The 17,349-nt window shown below is 48.8% G+C and overlaps 1 protein-coding gene across 5 annotated transcripts in view; it reads right to left on the reverse strand.

Annotated features, from left to right (window-relative positions):
• LOC1277082 (inositol 1,4,5-trisphosphate receptor) overlaps positions 1 to 17,349 on the reverse strand; it is a 39,516-nt gene continuing 22,167 nt past the window's right edge. For 2 of the 5 annotated variants that reach the window (XM_061652144.1, XM_061652145.1), the window contains exons 2-13: positions 16,481 to 16,904; positions 16,200 to 16,386; positions 12,658 to 14,568; positions 12,075 to 12,406; positions 11,673 to 11,971; positions 11,101 to 11,391; positions 8,828 to 10,317; positions 8,053 to 8,757; positions 4,964 to 7,589; positions 4,550 to 4,887; positions 2,310 to 3,248; positions 1 to 2,230 (exon numbers count right to left, since the gene is read on the reverse strand). In XM_061652144.1, coding sequence (XP_061508128.1) covers positions 2,144 to 2,230; positions 2,310 to 3,248; positions 4,550 to 4,887; positions 4,964 to 7,589; positions 8,053 to 8,757; positions 8,828 to 10,317; positions 11,101 to 11,391; positions 11,673 to 11,971; positions 12,075 to 12,406; positions 12,658 to 14,568; positions 16,200 to 16,386; positions 16,481 to 16,581 — 9,306 coding nt within the window. In that variant the 5' untranslated portion in view covers positions 16,582 to 16,904 and the 3' untranslated portion in view covers positions 1 to 2,143. The remainder of the gene's footprint in view (positions 2,231 to 2,309; positions 3,249 to 4,549; positions 4,888 to 4,963; positions 7,590 to 8,052; positions 8,758 to 8,827; positions 10,318 to 11,100; positions 11,392 to 11,672; positions 11,972 to 12,074; positions 12,407 to 12,657; positions 14,569 to 16,199; positions 16,387 to 16,480; positions 16,905 to 17,349) is intronic. The other 3 variants (XM_061652146.1, XM_061652147.1, XM_061652149.1) reach the window with 3 other exon arrangements.

The raw sequence follows: 17,349 nt of genomic DNA on the forward strand, positions 1-17,349 counted from the left end.
TTTGTTTTTTCCAGTTACAGCAAAACCTTGTTTTGAAGAGATGTAGAATTGTAGAGTAAGTTGTTGGTAGGGGTTTTTTTTGCTTTGTTTGACATACCACCATTCACTAAGTGTCACATATCTATTTTGCTTTGCTCTCTAGTATAAAGTGTAATGCTTTCCTGTTTTTGAGTTTATATTTAAGGTGAGCTTGCTCTACTTTTAACAAACTATTCACTTCTGAGTCTATTATGTGTTGTTTTTTTTTTCATTCTTTAGTTCAATCCCTCTTTCTGTGTTTGTGTTCTGCTTCTTGCAACGTTTCTTTTCACTATGTTTGATTTCGCTCATATGTATCACGTAGTAATGTAAAGTTATTTTGGGAGTTTTTGAAACTGTTTCTCATTTTCTCATCTCTTTGCGGTGTTTATTTTCAATTTATCTTATTTTTTAACCCCCTTGTTTTTCGCTCTAATAAACAATCGTGCTTTTATTAAACGTACTTTACGATATACAACGTGCGGTGAGAAGACAACAAGAACTCTTAATTGCTCTCCTCTTGTATCTTTTCACACAATAACACGCCTCGCGCATTTTACATGAACAATGAAGTGTGTTGAAGTGTGCAATTTTTTAATATAAATTTTATCTTGTACACTTTAAAGAGAATTTCAACAATGGTTTGTTTATGTTGCGAAAATAGTGCAGATAAGCACAACAAAAAAAGGAACAATAAACAAACAGAGCGCGAAATAGAGTAGAAAGCGAAACAATCCAACAGAATACAACATAATTACAATACTACTAAGGAACAGATCATAACAAAAGAAGACACACACAGGTTTAGTGCTCTAGTAAGGTGATGTTTCGGCAAAAGATTGCACAGATTGCATATAAAATGAATGGGAGCAGTATTATAACGATTATTCGTTGCTTGCGTTACGGTTAGATAGGTAAGATACGTATAGAAATTGCTTTTAAAACTTTCCTCACGGTACAATAAGTCACGAGTCTTAATGGGGATGAAAAGTTTCTAAGAGATTTAGCGATTAGTTCTAACCGGGGGGGGATTTTCTTCACAATCACAATTATTGTCAGCGGTACAGAGGTTGTCGCAGTGCAGAGGTTGCAGAGATATGCATGCAGAGGTTGTTTTGAAATGGATTTTGCTATTAATTAGAAAAGCACATTAGTAGAGGGATTGGGTATACAGCACAGTGTGTTCACAGTATAAAAGGTCAGTCTGTTAAGGTTAACGGCCATAAAGCCAACAACAACGCGCTACTAGAGACGGGGTGGGATTAAGTGCAAGAGATTCACGGCAAAAGAGTCACGGTTTGGTTAGTAAGTGGTAGCGGCGCCCTACCAAATAGTGTGCCACAGGAATGAGTTTAGAGAATGTGCAAGTACGGTACGATCACAACGACGCCTAAAATTGTAGAGCTAGAAAACGACGGTATAGAAACAACACAAATGTAAACAATTTCTCCTAAAAGCTACAAAAAACACTTTCTCTCGCCACACACACACTCATATAGATCGTATAGAATCATTCATTATCGAACACTGTTTTCCTGTATTCTAAAAGGCTTACTTATTTAATGATCCGTTGAAGTGATTGATTTTACTATTTAAGAAACGGTTTGTGTGCTTATAAAATTAATCCATAAATAACATGCAGCTTAGCTTACTGAACTCGTTCAACATTTAAGAGCCCTTTTCTACACAACTACACGCTACGGTTTAAATTGGCCTATAGGAAAGACTAAACTGTACACCCTCTTTCTCTCTCTTTCTTTCACTTTGTTTCGCTTTCATTTTACATCATTAACAATTTCTCTTCCTCACTCACTCACTCACTTTCGGGACGCTGAGCAGCGGGTAAACATAACCACACGCCATTAAGTTTAACTTGAAAATGGGTGGAAATCAACAAAAAAACATTATCAAAACGATCGACTCACTCAGGGACGAAGAGAAGCCAACCTCCTCTTTCAGGACAAATATTTAAATAGACTAACTGACAAAAAAAAAAAAAAAAAAAAAAAAAAAAAAAAACACAAGGGACCGTCCGTATCACAAATAATGTTCCGAGAACAATTCCACTGCTTTAGGCCATCATCTTCCGCCGGCCATCCTCACCGAGCAGGGCGGACGACGAGCATCAGAGCTGTGGGTAGAACTGGTACGATGTGGACGTGGTTGGGTTGAGCAGGGCGTGTCTTTGCCGCTGTTTGCGTTGCTCCGTCATCTAGAAAAAGGCAAAAAAAAAAACGGGGAAGCAATTAACTCCTCTGTCACACCGCGAAAGGTTCAAGCTAAAGCCTCACCTTATTCTCCAGCTCCATGATCTGCGTCATCAGCTCCCGCACCGCAATGTGGTTTGTTTCGAGCAGATTCTTCAAACTGCGCAGCTCGATCTGCTCCCCATCGCCATCGACGGCGGCCAGTGACATCGCTCGCAGTCGCGGGAACCAATCCTGTATGTTTGCCTTCACCATCGCGTGCACGTAACTCTCCGGGCCGGTAAACTCGGTCGGATCCTTCACCTTTACCAGCACGATAAAGTACAGATAGTGCCACATGTTGTGCTCGTTCTTGATGTGCTCCTCGAAGCTGACCGTCTTGTTGTCGAACGCGGACCGGTTGAGGCCGCAGATGAAGCAGGTGTTCTTCAGGATTAGCTCCTTCTGCTGCTTCTCGCTTCTCAGATCGGCGAACGTGTCGATGATCACGCCGAAGATCAGGTTCAGCACAATGATGATGACGATGAAGAAGAACAGCAAATCGTACACGACGCGCGGTACAAACAGCGTCTCCTTACGGCTCGGCGCTCGCAGTATATCGCCAATGCCGCCCCCATTTCTTAGGCCCTGGTTGAGGGTGGTGATGATGCACATGATCATTGAATCGCAGCCGCGCTCCTTCATTTCGCCACCATCGTCGGCTAGCTCGGTGCTGGCGGTACCGGGGGGCTTCGAACAGGTTGCCTGTACTACCTGCTCCACTACGTCCGGCGGTACCATGTGGCTGACGGTTGCGGAATCTCCAGTGCATCCGGCATCTCCGGCTGTGGGAATGGCCGGTGGTGTGTACTCTTCATCGACTGGCACGAGGAAATCGTCCCGGAAGAACATGTACCCAATGATGGAGAACATGTAGACGAGGATGAGCGCTAGGACGGCGGTTAAGATGATCGATCGCCCATTTCGCGTTACGGAGCGTATCACATTGAGCAGGGTTTCTTCACGGTACACCACATCGAAGAGCTGCAATAGAAGAAGTAGTAATAATATGACTCACTATCATCACTTAGATTAAGCACTAAGTGCTAAGTGCTAAGTGCACTCCATTGCTAATCCCTATCGGTATGGTATCCATGACCCGAACAGGTTCAAGATTCGTTATGCAACATTTACAGATACAGTTCCAGGACCGTAATAAAATTGGGAGCTAATTCAGAACCGATATGGGTTTGGTTCCAGGACCTGAATGGGATCAATATTACTTCCAGGACTGGTAAGGGTTCATGACCAATTCCAGAACCGATATGGGCTCGTAACCGTTTCAAGAACTGGTTTGGGTTCAGTATAACTTCCTGGACCGGTATGGGTTCAGCATCAATTCTAGGCCCGGTATTAGTTCGGAATCAGTTCCAGGACCGGTATAGATTCATGATCGATTCCAGGACCAATATGGATTTGTGATTGTTTCAAGAACACGTTTGGGTCCAGTATCAGTTCCTGGCCCCGTATGGGTTCAGTATCAATTCTAGGTCCGGTATAAGCTCAGAATCAGTTCCAGAACCGGTATGGGTTTAGTATCAGTTCCAGGACCGATATGGATTCATTATCGATTCCAGGACCAATATGGATTTGTGATCGTTTCAAGAACAGGTTTGGGTCCAGTATCACTTCCTAGACCGGTATGGATTTGGAATCAGTTCCGATACTTGTATCAGGTCCAGGTCCAGGAACGATTTGTATTCTATATCAGTTTCAGTAGACCGGAATAAGTTTGTGATAAGTTCCAGGACCGATATGAATACAGTATCAGTTCCAGGACCTTGATTGGTTCCAGAACTGGTATCGGTTAAAGTTCAGTTCCAAGACCAATATTGTTTCAGTTCTACTAGCTTCAGGATCAACATGTGTTTTTGATCAAATCCAGGAACGCTAGCGGTTAAATATCAGTTCCAAGATCGGTACGGGTTTGTGATCGGTACCAGGAGTGGTGTTGGTTCATTATGATCAGTCTCATGACCAATAAGGGTGATAAGATCCAGATACGAGATCCAGATATACGTGATAGAAGATCCAGAACCACTATGGGTTGAGTATCCATTCTAGGACTTAGGTAAGGGTTCGTGATCCAGGACCTAAATCTCCAGGACCGATATGCATTTGAGGTCGACAAAAGGTCCGGTATAGGTTCGTGATCAGTTCCAGGACCTTTATGGTTTCAGCATCAGTTCCAGTACTGGTAGGGATTCAGAATTAATTGATCTTAAGGACCCCTTTGGATTGTTGCGGCACCTTAGAGTGAGTAGCCCTAATTCACCAACACTTACCAAAATGGAGAAGAAAAATGGATGAAGCAGCACACCGAACACGCAGAACAGCAGGTAGAAGAAGTGATAGAGCAGCTCCGCATCGGTAATGATCGACACAAAGTGCTTCTCGAGCGTACCGTAGTTACCCATCAGGCTGATAATGTGCACACCCTTCATGATGACGGTGATGCATCCGAGCAGCCAGAGCGTCGGTTCCGGACCGCAGGAAAAGATGAGCCGCAGTATGAGGGCCACCACGAACGTCCTGATGCCCGACTGACGCGGTAGCGTGATGACGATCGCAAGTGATACCAACATGACGATCCAGATCAGGGACGAAAGATGGAAGCTTAGTTCTAGTTCAAAGAGATGAGAAAGAAAAGCAAAGTTTTTAGTTTAAAGTAATTCAAAGCCTCGCTTAACATCCCTCACCTGGGAGAGCATTTTCAAACGGATAGAAAAACGCCACAATCAAGTTGATCAGCACGGCCAAATTGAACAGAATGTTACTCCACAGCGACATGTAGCTGCTGACCCAGAAAAGGGCCGGCTGCCCGCGCAGCTTCTTCTGCCACTTCATCTCATTGAACATCGCCTCGTGCCGGTCGAAAAAGTCCGCCACCTTGCTGCCCTGATCGTCCCGCTCGGCCGTATTGAGCACGCGCACCTTCGTATCCTTCGTCAGGTACTCGCAGATCTCCGGAATCGGAAATACGATCTGCTCGAGCGTTCGATCGTGCCGCACAATTTCAATCTGTGCCGTGTGCGTCTGATAGTAGAGCAGTGCCTGGTTGGTTTTGCTGTTCGCTTTGCTTGCCGCACTGTTAGCACTCGCACTGCTGGGTGGTCCACCTCCGAGGCTGCTCGGATTAGCGCCCGGGAAGGTTGGCACAATGGGGGCCGCGTTACTACCAGCCGTACCACTACCATTGTAGGTATCGATCTTGAGCAATCCCGCCAACTCCTTGTTATGCTGGGCCAGCTGATGGCACAGGATGTAAATGTTGTGCCCGACTTCCTTCGGCGATACCCCAACATCATCATCATCGTGCCCATCATCACCCAGATCGTGCCGCAAGCCTCCGTACCCATCATCCACTCCACCTCCACCACTTCCAGCACCGCCACCACCACCACCAACACCACTGCCACCTCCTCCACCATCGCTCTGGTTCAGCAGCATCAGTATGTTCTCGTCCTGATGGTACGCCCGGCACGCCACCTCCACCAGCTGCTTCGGGTTCATGTTCGCCAGAATGCGCTCCGCATTCTCACTATCTCCACGCGACTCCATGATCGCCAGCAGCAACTTCGACGCATTGTTCTTCAACTCCAGCACCAGATCCATCCGGTTCTTACCGAGCGGATTGATGTCGTTCAGTATCAGCGCCGTAATAATATCCAACCCGTTCGATTCGTGCGTCGCAATGCAGTTCTGATTATCATGGCACGGTCCCTGACAGTACTCGGTGAGCGTTTCCAGCGTCTGATTGATCAGCGACACATTGTTCTCGTTAATGTACAACCCCAACAATCCCAGCCCACCCGTCGTCGAGCCGCAGATACAGTCCAGAAACATGAGCGTCTCCGACACGAGATTGTAGTTCGTCTTGTTGTTCTGATTGCGCAGCAGGTTCTGCAGCTCCGGGTTGTGGTTCTCGCAGAGCAGCTGCAGAAAGCGCAAGATCGGCTGCATCACCAGCACCTTGTTCGAGAGCTTGTTGTTCTCGTCCTTGTCTTTGTGCTTTTCGAGCTTCTCCGCCAGGATGTCCTCCAGTGCCGAGCTGCCAATGCTCATGAGCGAATTTTCATCCCCATTATCGGAACCCGTCCCATCGGAGGCGGCCGCTAGGTTGCGCGCGTTTATGTACGACTGTTGCGTCATGAGGGCAGCGTTCTGCAGCTCCTCCTTAAAGTCCTCCGTAATGACGATCCCGTTCACTTTGTTCACGTTCTTGCGCTGTCCGATCTTGTCCTGATCCTTGCCCTCGACCTTGCTTTCGCTTGCCTTGTTCGCCGCCATATCGGACGTGTTCACGGTGACGGTTGACTTTATCTCCTGCTGTGCGTCCTTCATCTTGTCGAAGAACACCTTAAAGAACGACTGGCTCAGATCGTTGCTCAGGAACTTGTTGTACATGCCCTTCTGGATGATCGGGTTGCCACCCTCCAGCAGCGCGATGCCCAGCTCGATCGCTTCGACGAAGATCGACGGTGAGTTGATGGATTTAATGACCAGCTCAATGACCAGATCGCTGGCCCCTTCCTTGTCGAGATGGTTCTGTACCTCGTGCAGGGTACGTCCAGCCCGGATAAGATACTTCGCACCCGGACCGTGCGACACACTCGCCATCGGTGACCCAACAGCCGTAGAAACGTTCGCCGGCTGCAGAACGGCCGGACCGACCGCTCCCGGCAGTGCTGCCACCGGTGCCTGCAGGGTGAAATCATTCCCAAAGTAACGTTTCAGCAGAATCGTCCGCAAATGATCGCCCTTATCGCCGTAATCGCAATCGATCGTCATCATCTCTTTGAGCGTCTTCAGTATCTTCACGCACAGCTTTTCCTCCTTTTCTTCCAGCAGCTTTTCGGTGTGCTTGATGAGATGACGGATAAAGTCACCGGTTTCACACTTTTTGCGCGATTCGGTGTTCAGTGGGAAGAGTAGCTCCGACCGGTACAGGATATCCACCAGCAGCGATTGTTCCGCTTCGACCAGCGGCTTCAGTTTGTCCTCCAGCAGCGACACAATGTCCTGCAGTCCCTCGATGATGCTCCGATCCATGCGCATGATCTGCGACTGGGAGCGTTCCATCTTGGTCTGCTTGGTAACTAGCAGCCATTTGCTGGTTTGGCGCGAAAGCATTGCCGTTTTGTTGAACATCTTCACCACCTGGTTCTCGAGATCGATCGGGATGGCGATGCCGCGTGGTTTCGCTTTTTCCGAGAGCGTGCGGATGCAGTTCTCCACGTTGAAGCGCTGCGACGGTGTGAGCCCTTTGCATTGCGTCAGTTTGAAGGAGTTCTGCAGGATCTTGACGAAGATTAGCTGCCGTTTCTGTGAAGGAGTACCAAGGAAAAGAAATTAGTATTCAGTCATGTACTTCTCTTGTTTTGCCGCAAGATGGCGCTAAAATGCATCAACACTGGGATTCACACACGCCTTAGCTTGTCTACAAAATGATCGAGCGAACCTTTCCAACTTCTAGCGATACTGAAAAGTCACACCACAGTGTTGTTTTTGCCTTGCCTGACTGAGGACCAGCCTTTTCAACATCGGCAACCGAACATCGTTCAAGCTGTTCTGCCGCAGCAATCGCTTGATCTGGTACCGCTGGCCCAAGATCATTCGATTCAGCTGCGTTTCCCACAAGCTGGCCGGTCCACCTTCCTCCAGCCGTGGCTCTTCCGGTGCGGTATGCCGCTTGTGATTCGTTAATCGGCACAATCAAAAAATATCAATCATCTTCAATCACCAGTACACGGGCGACATGGCTTCAAACCCAATTACTACTACTAACCTGCAATGCCGTGCTCTGGTCGGAAAACTGACTGTTGAAGAAGGTCGTCAGTATGTTCATCACCTCGTTGCAGACGTAGTTCTCCAGCTGCTTGTTTGTGAAGGATCCACCCTTCACCACGTTGTTAATATCGATCAGGAACGACTTCTCGAACAGGCACCACATATGGTTCGACGAGTAGATCTCCTTCACCTCCACCTCCGTGTCGATGTAGCAGTGGCACAGGAAGTCCACGTACGCTACCTTCACCTCGGGAATGCAATCCGGGTGCGATATCATGGCCACGATATCGTCCAGCGCTAGCAAACTGTTGCACTTGATCTCGGTGTACACGTTCTTGCCCATCGTGCAGCAGGCCAGCAGCTTCACCAGCTCGATATGGTACATGAGCGGGCTCGGATCAGCCAGCGCACCCGCACTGTACGATCGCATCAGCTCGACGAAGTAGTTGAACGACCCCTTATCGTTGTAAAACACCAACACCTCCTCGCCCGCATTCACGAGCTCCTGCATCACCATGTCCTGGCACTTGCGTATGAACTGATTCTCCGCCTTGATGATCGTCTGCAGGAACTTCAGATACTCCACGTGCCGGCCGTGTATCTCGATGCAGTGCACAAAGTGCTGCACCACCTTATCGCTCACCTCATTGCAGAGGTTCAGATTATCCTTGAAGATGGCACACACCGTTTCCGCCTCCAGTATCTATATGGGGACAAGACAACAGAGTGGAGATATTAGTGTGTCCCAGTGGGGACAATCGCAACCAACTTACCCCCGGATTCAGGAACAAATCCAACTGCTTGTGCAGCAGTATCTGGTTCTGCTGGTTGCCTAGGCAGAAGTTTTGCAGAAACTCGTGCGCCAACCGCATCAGCTCGTTCATCCGATAGTCGTCCTTCTCGTCGTACGGAATCTGCAGCAGGTCCAACACGACCGTATGCACTCCAACGTTGCGCAGCAGGCGCTGCTCGTGCTTCCGTGGCTTCACAAACCCGTCCGGCCCGGTTGCCGTGATGCACAGCTTGTTCATGCGTATCAGTATCTGCTGTATCTTCTTGTACTCTTGCGATTGTTCCGGATTCAGCTCCGGCCCTTGATCGAAGTTAAGCTGCGATTCTTGCTTGACGAGCTCCGGTTTACCCTTAGCGCTTGCCGATTTGCCACCACCTCCAGCTCCTCCCTCACCCTGCTCTCCACCTTTGCCCCCGGAACCATCGCCTCCTTCAGCACCCTCCCCTCCACCACCGGCCAGCAGATCATCCGTCTGCTTCGACTTGTACACCCACAGCTCCGACTTCTCCACGCTCTGCCGCAGCACGTCCAGATCGGACTTGATCTGCTTGTACGACTCCACATCACTGTCGGACACGAGCAGCTGCACCTGCCGGAAGGCGTGCAGTACCTCGTGCCGCTGACTGAAATGGCGAAACAGTAGATGAAGCGCACCAGACACCAGCGCTGGATACTCGTGCATGATCAGGTGTAGCAGTACGCGCAGGAACGTCCGTCCACCTTGCCCGTCCAGATCGAGCGGATTGTACGTGTCCTCGGTACAGCCGAAGATACCTTCCGCCTGGTAGCCGATCGATTCAAGGTCAATGTTTTTCTGCCGCAAATTGATGTTCTCCGCCGTCGGCGGAAGGCTTGTATCGGTCGCTTTGGACCCGCCACTGCTGCTTAACCCGTCCGTCATGGAAGTACCACCCTCGCTCGACATTGTGCCGTGCCCTTCCGAGGTCGAATCGGACGCGTTGGTGGTAGTAGTGCTTTCAACCGTTGTGTTGCTCAGCGTTAGTGATACCTCAGAAGTTGTATCTCCACCCATACTACTGTTGGCGTCCTGTGATGTACTGTCAGCTGGCGGCACCACCACCGATACTGCGGGAGATGTTGTATCGTTCGAAGTAGAGGGAACGCCTCCACTACCGGGCGGTATGATTGTGGGCGTTTCGGGAACAATTACGGTAGGGGGCGCTAGTGCCGCACAGGTCGATGCCGTTTGTTCGTTCTCATCAAACTCGCGCTTGAATATGGACAGCAGACAGCTAATGCGATAGTCCAGGCGAACGTCCAGAATAAACTGAAGGATTTCAATGATCTTCAGCTTGGTGTCCATCACGAGCGGATACTCTTTCATGAGCTGAGACACGGACTTGCGGTGCTGTATCGTGGGCGACACGATTGCGGTCGAAATTGGACCGAGCGTGAGCGAGGTCATGACGGCACCCATATCACCGATGCGTCGCAATACTCCGCCTTCCGCTGAAAGGGGGGGAGGAAGTTTAGGAAACAAATGACTTTTAATGTATCGGAAGGAAGAAAGAACACTATAGCGTGGAGAAGGTAGAAATTTTGAACAACATTTCAGTAGCCAATTTAAGGAAAAGACACCACATACAAGCACTAGGACATCAAGATACGTTCAGTTTGGAAGGTTTTCATATTCTCGCATTATCATGATGGCACCGAGAAGCCGAGAATTTATGTTTTTGATTAGCTCCCAATTCCTTTCACCGTACTCCAACCCGGTTGGGCCAGTAGAAAGAGATTGACGCAAATGATGATGTCAAATACAGTGCCCGAACTCAGCAGCTAGCTTTATCATGGCGCAGATTCAATTAGTCCCAGAAGAGATAACGAGGAGGAGTCAAAATGCGTGCGTCAATGTGCTGCGGAATAATATCGTGGCAGGAAAGCAGGAGTTCAACGGTGGGTGTGATGATTAGGCGTGTTGTTTAGGGGAGTTATGGAGTGGTTGAAACCGTGAAGGTACTCTAAAATATAATTAGTGCTAAATTAGGAATAACGTGCATAATGTCTTCATCCGCCTAGACGAGGTAATAGGATTGCTCCAAAACGGGGAGATTAAATTATAGCGTAATTGAATAATTCCAGCACACAAACCGGACTAGTTAGGGTACCTACATTGAGATTGTGCATTCCTCGGATTAGGATTTTCCCGTGAGAAGTGTAGTGAGAGGCATTTTAGTACAAAACTACATATCTAAAGCGAGCAACGCTACCATGCAAATGACCCAGACTTACCACCACCACCATCATTGCTACCGGGGACTCCACCACCACCACCGATGTTCGCCTCCGGGATGCTGCCGGAGCGAAACTTGCCCGCACTCTTCGTCGCCTCGATGGCGGCCAGCACGGCCACGGTCGAGGCGGAACGGTTCAGCTTTTTGGGCAGCCCGAACTCGGTCGTTAGCAGGCCCCCGGCGCTAGAGTCGCTAGAATCTTTCCGACCGTTCGACTCCTTGCCGGCGTCCTCGTCCTGCACCGCTATGCCGGGCAGTGCGGTTCCCTGTTCCCCCGCTGCTGCTGCTGCTGTTAGTGTGTGTTAGTGTTGCCATTTCGTCAAGCGTGCAATGGACAGGAACAGGTTTCGAACGTGGCTCGTAATTAGTAGTTTAGACATTTAGTTGTAAAGGTAGCGCGCATTAAAGAAACGGAAAATCACGAGTTCCGTCCCGAAGACATAAAGTTAGAAAAAAACATTCCATCGAAATGCTCCCTCTACTACTAACATTAAGACTTAAAGTTAACTTAACAAACGGTTAATGTTGAAAGAAGAAGCGTTAAGAATAACAGTCCCTCGCGACACTTACAATCGATATGCCCGGTCGGGAGGCCCGTCCCGTCCGCCTCACTGCTCGACACGCAGTCCAGTATGTTGAGCAGCGTTTTGGTCAGCCGCAGCAGATCGCTAAAGCTGTAAAACCCGAAGTAGATGAGATCGCGCGCCAGCTTCACCACCTCGAACGTGAGCTTGTTTTGGTCCTGGTCGGCGAACCACATCTTCGAGACGACGTGATTGCACAGGTAGTCCTCCACGAACGCGATCGTTTTGTTGAACCGGGCCCGTACCGCTTCCTTGTTGCTGTCCAGTTGCTTCTCGATGTCGTAACTACAGACAGAGCGCGCGCGAGAGAGAGAGATAGAGAGAGAGATACATTACTGAACCCGGATATCTCACGGTAATCGCGTACGTACACCCGCGCCTCACTTACTCGTTGATTGACATGACGGTTGGTATTTCGGACCAGAGACGCGCATACTTGACCGGCGTTACCGGTTCCTGTGGGTCGCGGTCGACGTGCAGGTGCAGCATCAGGCGGCAGAATGACGCACGCAAATCGTACGGCACCGTCTTGTCCGACATGCAGCGCAGTATCAGATCGATGTCGAGATGCGGCGAAAGGTTGTTCAGTGCGAGGTACTGCCGGTTGAGGCACATGTTCGAGAACAGGTTTAGCTGGTGCCGGTAGTAGTCGAGGATGGCCGTATCCACTGCACGCCCGATCTTGAGCCCTTGGGCCAGCCGGCTCATGGATTTTGATTGCTAGAATGGAGATGCAGAATTCGTACGGTTTAATGACTGTCTACTAGAGTACGCACTGAGTAAGAGTGAGTGAGTGAGTTGTTGGAAGCTGTAAGAATTCAAATCAGCATTAAGAGTCTAGCATCAAAGTTTAAAATACTCACTCTTTTTGGGTTCAACTCACTCTAAGTCTCTATAACCACTCATATACTAAGATTCAAATAACTGAAAAGAGCGAGTATTCTCTCCTCCAGTCCTTACCCTACACTTACCGTTCGATTCGTCCACATCAGCACCACCTCGTAGCGCTTCTTCTCGTCCAGCTTTCGCTTCCCGTTCGCGGTGCCCTTCGAATCGCCCTCCACACCCGAGCTCGATTCATCCACCTCCCGTATCTCGGTAAACTCCCGATTGCCTCGCTCCAGCTCACTCAAATACCCGAGCGGATCATCGTCCACCTCGCGCAGAAACGTTTCGATCAGTATGTCCGCATTCTTCGAGCTCAGCACACTCTTACATATCAGCTCCTGCGTGACCGCGATCGCCTTCTTGTTCGACACGCACAGATCGGACAGATAGTCCAGAAAGCGGGACTGCCAGCTCTGCATGTTCTTCCGTACCAGCCCCACAAACGTTTCGATCTCCGCCGCCGTAATGTGCTTCTCCAGCAACTTCCGATTGTTGTGCAGCAGAGCGGTGATCGTATCCTCCGCCAGTATGTCGTACCCGATCTGTTTCTGCATCAGCCCGAAGTGTTTCGCAATGTACTCCTGATTTTTGCGGTAGTCCTGCTGACTCAGCTTCAGTATCCGGTAGCACAGCCGGAAGATGTTCTTGAACGGCGCATTCTTCGGATCGCCCAGCTCATCGATCTTCAGGAATGGGCCGTCGTTGTTCTTCGTCTCCTGGAACGGGCCCTGCAGGATCTTGAACAGCTGCTTCAGGATGTACTGCTCGCGCAGCAGCTTCTGCCGGTCGCGGTTCGGGTTGTTGATCGTTAGATCCAGTGCGTCCGATTTGTTCTGATCGTTCTCCTGCCCCGCGATGAAGAACACAATGTCTTGGAGTAGGGCAATCAGCGAACGGCGCTCGTTGGACGATATCGTGCCGTTCTCGAGCTTGGTACTCATCGCCAGCAGCAGTTTGCACGCGTCGTTGGCAAAGTCTAGGTCACGCACCTCGACCGGCGATACCGGGATGAGCTGAAACGCTTCCTTGTCTTCCTTGATCGCCGAACAGCCCACCTTCGACATGACGGGCTTGTCGTCGTCGATATCGATCGGCACGGAGGTCGCATGCACCCAGGTGCTGGAGCAGAGATGCCGCAACCGCACGTAGCTCGACTGTGGGACAAGCCCTTCCGGACGGGTGATGGTTGTCGAGTCGAGCTCAAACACTGACGCAATATCGCTCGAATGTGGTACCGGCACGAGACGGAACGAGTCCCCTCCCTGCGGGTGGCTCGAACTGCTCGACTTTTCCGTCCGCGAGATGTCTTCATCGATTTCCGCCGCCAGATAGTACCCGGTCGCTAGATGCTTGAACCGGAACAGCGAATTCCAGTGTCCCGCTCCACCCCGACAGCTGTCGTGCTGGACGACCTCCACCTCCCACAGCGCCTTGCTGCTGGTGGCGGCCGTCGCACTGCTTCGCCCGGTGGTGCGGAGAAACACGTGCTGCTGCTTCTTGTACTCGTCCATCGTGAGGAACTTTTCCTGCTCGGCGTGAAACAGCCGCACCACGTCGCCACCCTTCAGCACGTCCTCCTGGTTTTCGCGCTGCTCCATGAACAGCGTTATCTTCCAGGAGGTGGACGAGTTCAGTACGTTCACCTCCTTGCTGCCTGGGTTGTCCGGCAGCTCGTACGTGACGGCTACGTGCAGATTTTGCCGGTTTGCATTGACTGGCTTCAGGATGACCTTATCGCTGACGACCACATTGTCTCCGGCCGAGCGGAGCTTGTAGAACGGCATGATGTAGAACCAGGAGCCCTCGTTGCCGTTCGCGTCCAGGTACACGCGCATCGCGTTCTTCTCGAGCAGTGCCGGCAGCCGGATGTTGACCGTGACGTACTTGTTCGATTTGAGATGCAACAGCTGGACGACGCTGCCGTACTGGACGACCGTGCCGAGCAGCTTCTTGTTTTCCGACTCATTCTGTTTCTTCTCTATTTCGGCCGCGTGCTGTGGAGGGTTTTTTTTTTTTTTTGTTTGGGAGAAAGAGGGAAATTGGGAGGAACAAATTAATGAAAGTCTCCTTTGGGGGGGGAGCTGTAAAACTCTTCAACTGTCACGTATTGGGTGTGTGTGAGACCGACGTACAAATGGTACTCTAGGGGAAAATTATACCCAAAATTAGTGTTGGGGAAGGGGGGGGAGGATGGAAAACTTTCTATTGGATGCCACACCAAGAAGGACAAACACCAAACACACAATCCTTGGCCTTATAGCAGCGGGCAAACTTGGACATTGAAAAGGAAAAAGTCAGCAATCATCAACATGAAGTTGGAACTTTTAACTGTTCATTTTCTCCATAGGAGACGACTTGACTTGGACACGATTAGAAGTCAAGCAATGAACAAATCATCACCTTTAGAAGTTTTTCGGCATGGTTTTTGGAAGTTGTCACAGGGCTTTTATATAGCCACGGGGATATCTGAACAGTATCTAAGAAATCTGAACTCAAACTTTATGGGTCAAAATATGAACAAAACTCATTATTTTAAGATAGGATAGTTTGGACTCTTCGTAAGACTTTGGATTAGTCTTCTATTTGGCGCATGCCGGCCCTCTAAAGGCTTTCGAAACTTATTCAGGTACCAAGCCTGATTGTCAAGTTCGAGTAACGATGGGGACCGATCGATAAATGGCTTGAACCCACGACGGACATGTTGTTAAGTCGTGTGAGTTGACGATTGTACAGCAATTGAATAACAAAACGCTTGTTCTTCGTTTTGTTCCAAATGTTTTTCTCAAACAACTAATTTGTTAATGCATAGATTGGAGCAGCAACAGGGAAAAGTTGTCAAAAAGTTACCAAATTCTGTTATTTCTATAAAAAGGCCAAACTGTAATGAGACAGTGAGAGCAAATTTGTATTGACTTTAATTCGTGAGGATGCTTTCGTCACTGTCAACGGTCTGTCATGGCATGATGATCATTAAAACCATTATAAATTCATTCATTCCAGTGCACTTGTTTCATCAGTAAGATCAACTGACTATCATTTTGCAACAGTTGTACGTGCGGACTCGAGAAACGCTCTTTATCTAGCAGTTAACAAGCTCTTTAGCCAGTGTTTTGCAAATTTATTGACATTCGGACTCTAATGAAGTCTTTCACCAATTGGCAAAGCAATTAAAGACCTATGATGATGCATGATGCATCTCTAGTATCAGAATGAGAATTGATTTTCATATGAACGTGTCGATGCTGGGACTTCCGACAACGGATCAATGGGCCGTTTAACCCCCAAAGCTAACGATAACGGCAATCATAATTAACAAGAACACATTGAAGCAACAGGATCACTGGAAATACTTTAAAATCGGTCCACAAATTAGAATTGCAAAATAGCAAGTTAGAAATTCGTTAGAATAGTTTGTTTCACCGGGATCAACCCATATGGAGCCGCCCAGTAATTCTTGCGCGAAAATGGTGATAAACTACAACAATTTTATAAAGTTTACAATTTTCTAAACTTAAAATCAAATCTAAATATAAGAAATTATCTGATTTCTGCATTTCTAATCGCTGAGTTACACTCTCCTATAATTAATAAAAAAAAAAAAAAACAATGCAAAACCCCTACTTACGTGCAACCGCTTGAGCAGGCTCGTATCGGTGTTCGTTGTCGTGCTTTGTTTGGCCGCCTTCCAGAACTGCTTCTGGGCGGAGTACCGGTTCATGGGGCAGATTTTGATCAGACAGTCGCGGAACTTTTCCGGCGGTTCGTTCAGATCGCCTGCCCCGGGACACACGACCACACGATCATCGACAAGGCTGTCAGGGGGAGTGGGGAGAGAAACAAACACGAAAAGATAGTCAATCGAACCACGGAAGAACAATAGCGTGTAGTGCAGGGGACTTTACTTACCCGAGGGTACTGAGAAACCCGGACACACTTCCCTCCGAGTACAGGGACACAATGTCCCCGAGATGCAGAAAGCTAACCGATCCAATCGTGCTGTCACCCATTGTGTAGCCGGGCTGTGTATTTGCGTGTATCTACTACGTGTTCCGACCCTGTCTCACTAGACAGAGAGGTACTCGATGTTGTTCCCGGCTTTGGTTTTTTTTGTTCTAAACCTCGAGGTATTGTTTTCCGAGATGATTTTGCTGTCTCAGGGAAATCTCCGCTTAAAAACGGGGAGGTTCACCGCTAATCCTGACTTGTGGATGGGGTTTGTAAACCCCTTGACGGAAAACAGTTAACCTATCTTTCTTTTTTTGTTTCACTGTCTCTGGCACACACTTTCTCTCTCTCCTTTTTATGTTTTCCTTTCACTTATGATTTTGTACTGCAAAGAAGAATAAAAAAAACGAGGCCGTTCAGTAGTTAGCTCAGCTGTCCTTCCCATCACACTTCCTCGGGCACTCGTAGTTCTTTTTTGCCTGTGAAGCACTCGCTCTACAACACCACGGATCGATGAATACACTTTGCACGAGTGGTTGACCATCTGTAAGTAGCGAAAGTACGAACAAACACCATAAGGAATTAGAAGGGATAGCGTAGCAAAAGTGCAATCGGTTTGGTGTAAAGCGTTCAGATGGAAGACGAATTGAGCGGATGACAGAGCGCGGTATGAATATTTTAGTTCTAAATGGTACGCGAGATGACGGTGAAATTGAGCACCCTGCTGACATCGTAAAAAGCAAGGCGAAAAGAAAAAAAACTGTTGCAGAAACTGATGTAAACTTTACGCAGAACGAGCCGTACGAACCGAACAGCCGATTAAATGGACC

The sequence above is a fragment of the Anopheles gambiae genome, chromosome 2, assembly GCF_943734735.2.
Source record: "Anopheles gambiae chromosome 2, idAnoGambNW_F1_1, whole genome shotgun sequence".
Lineage (NCBI taxonomy): Eukaryota > Metazoa > Arthropoda > Insecta > Diptera > Culicidae > Anopheles > Anopheles gambiae.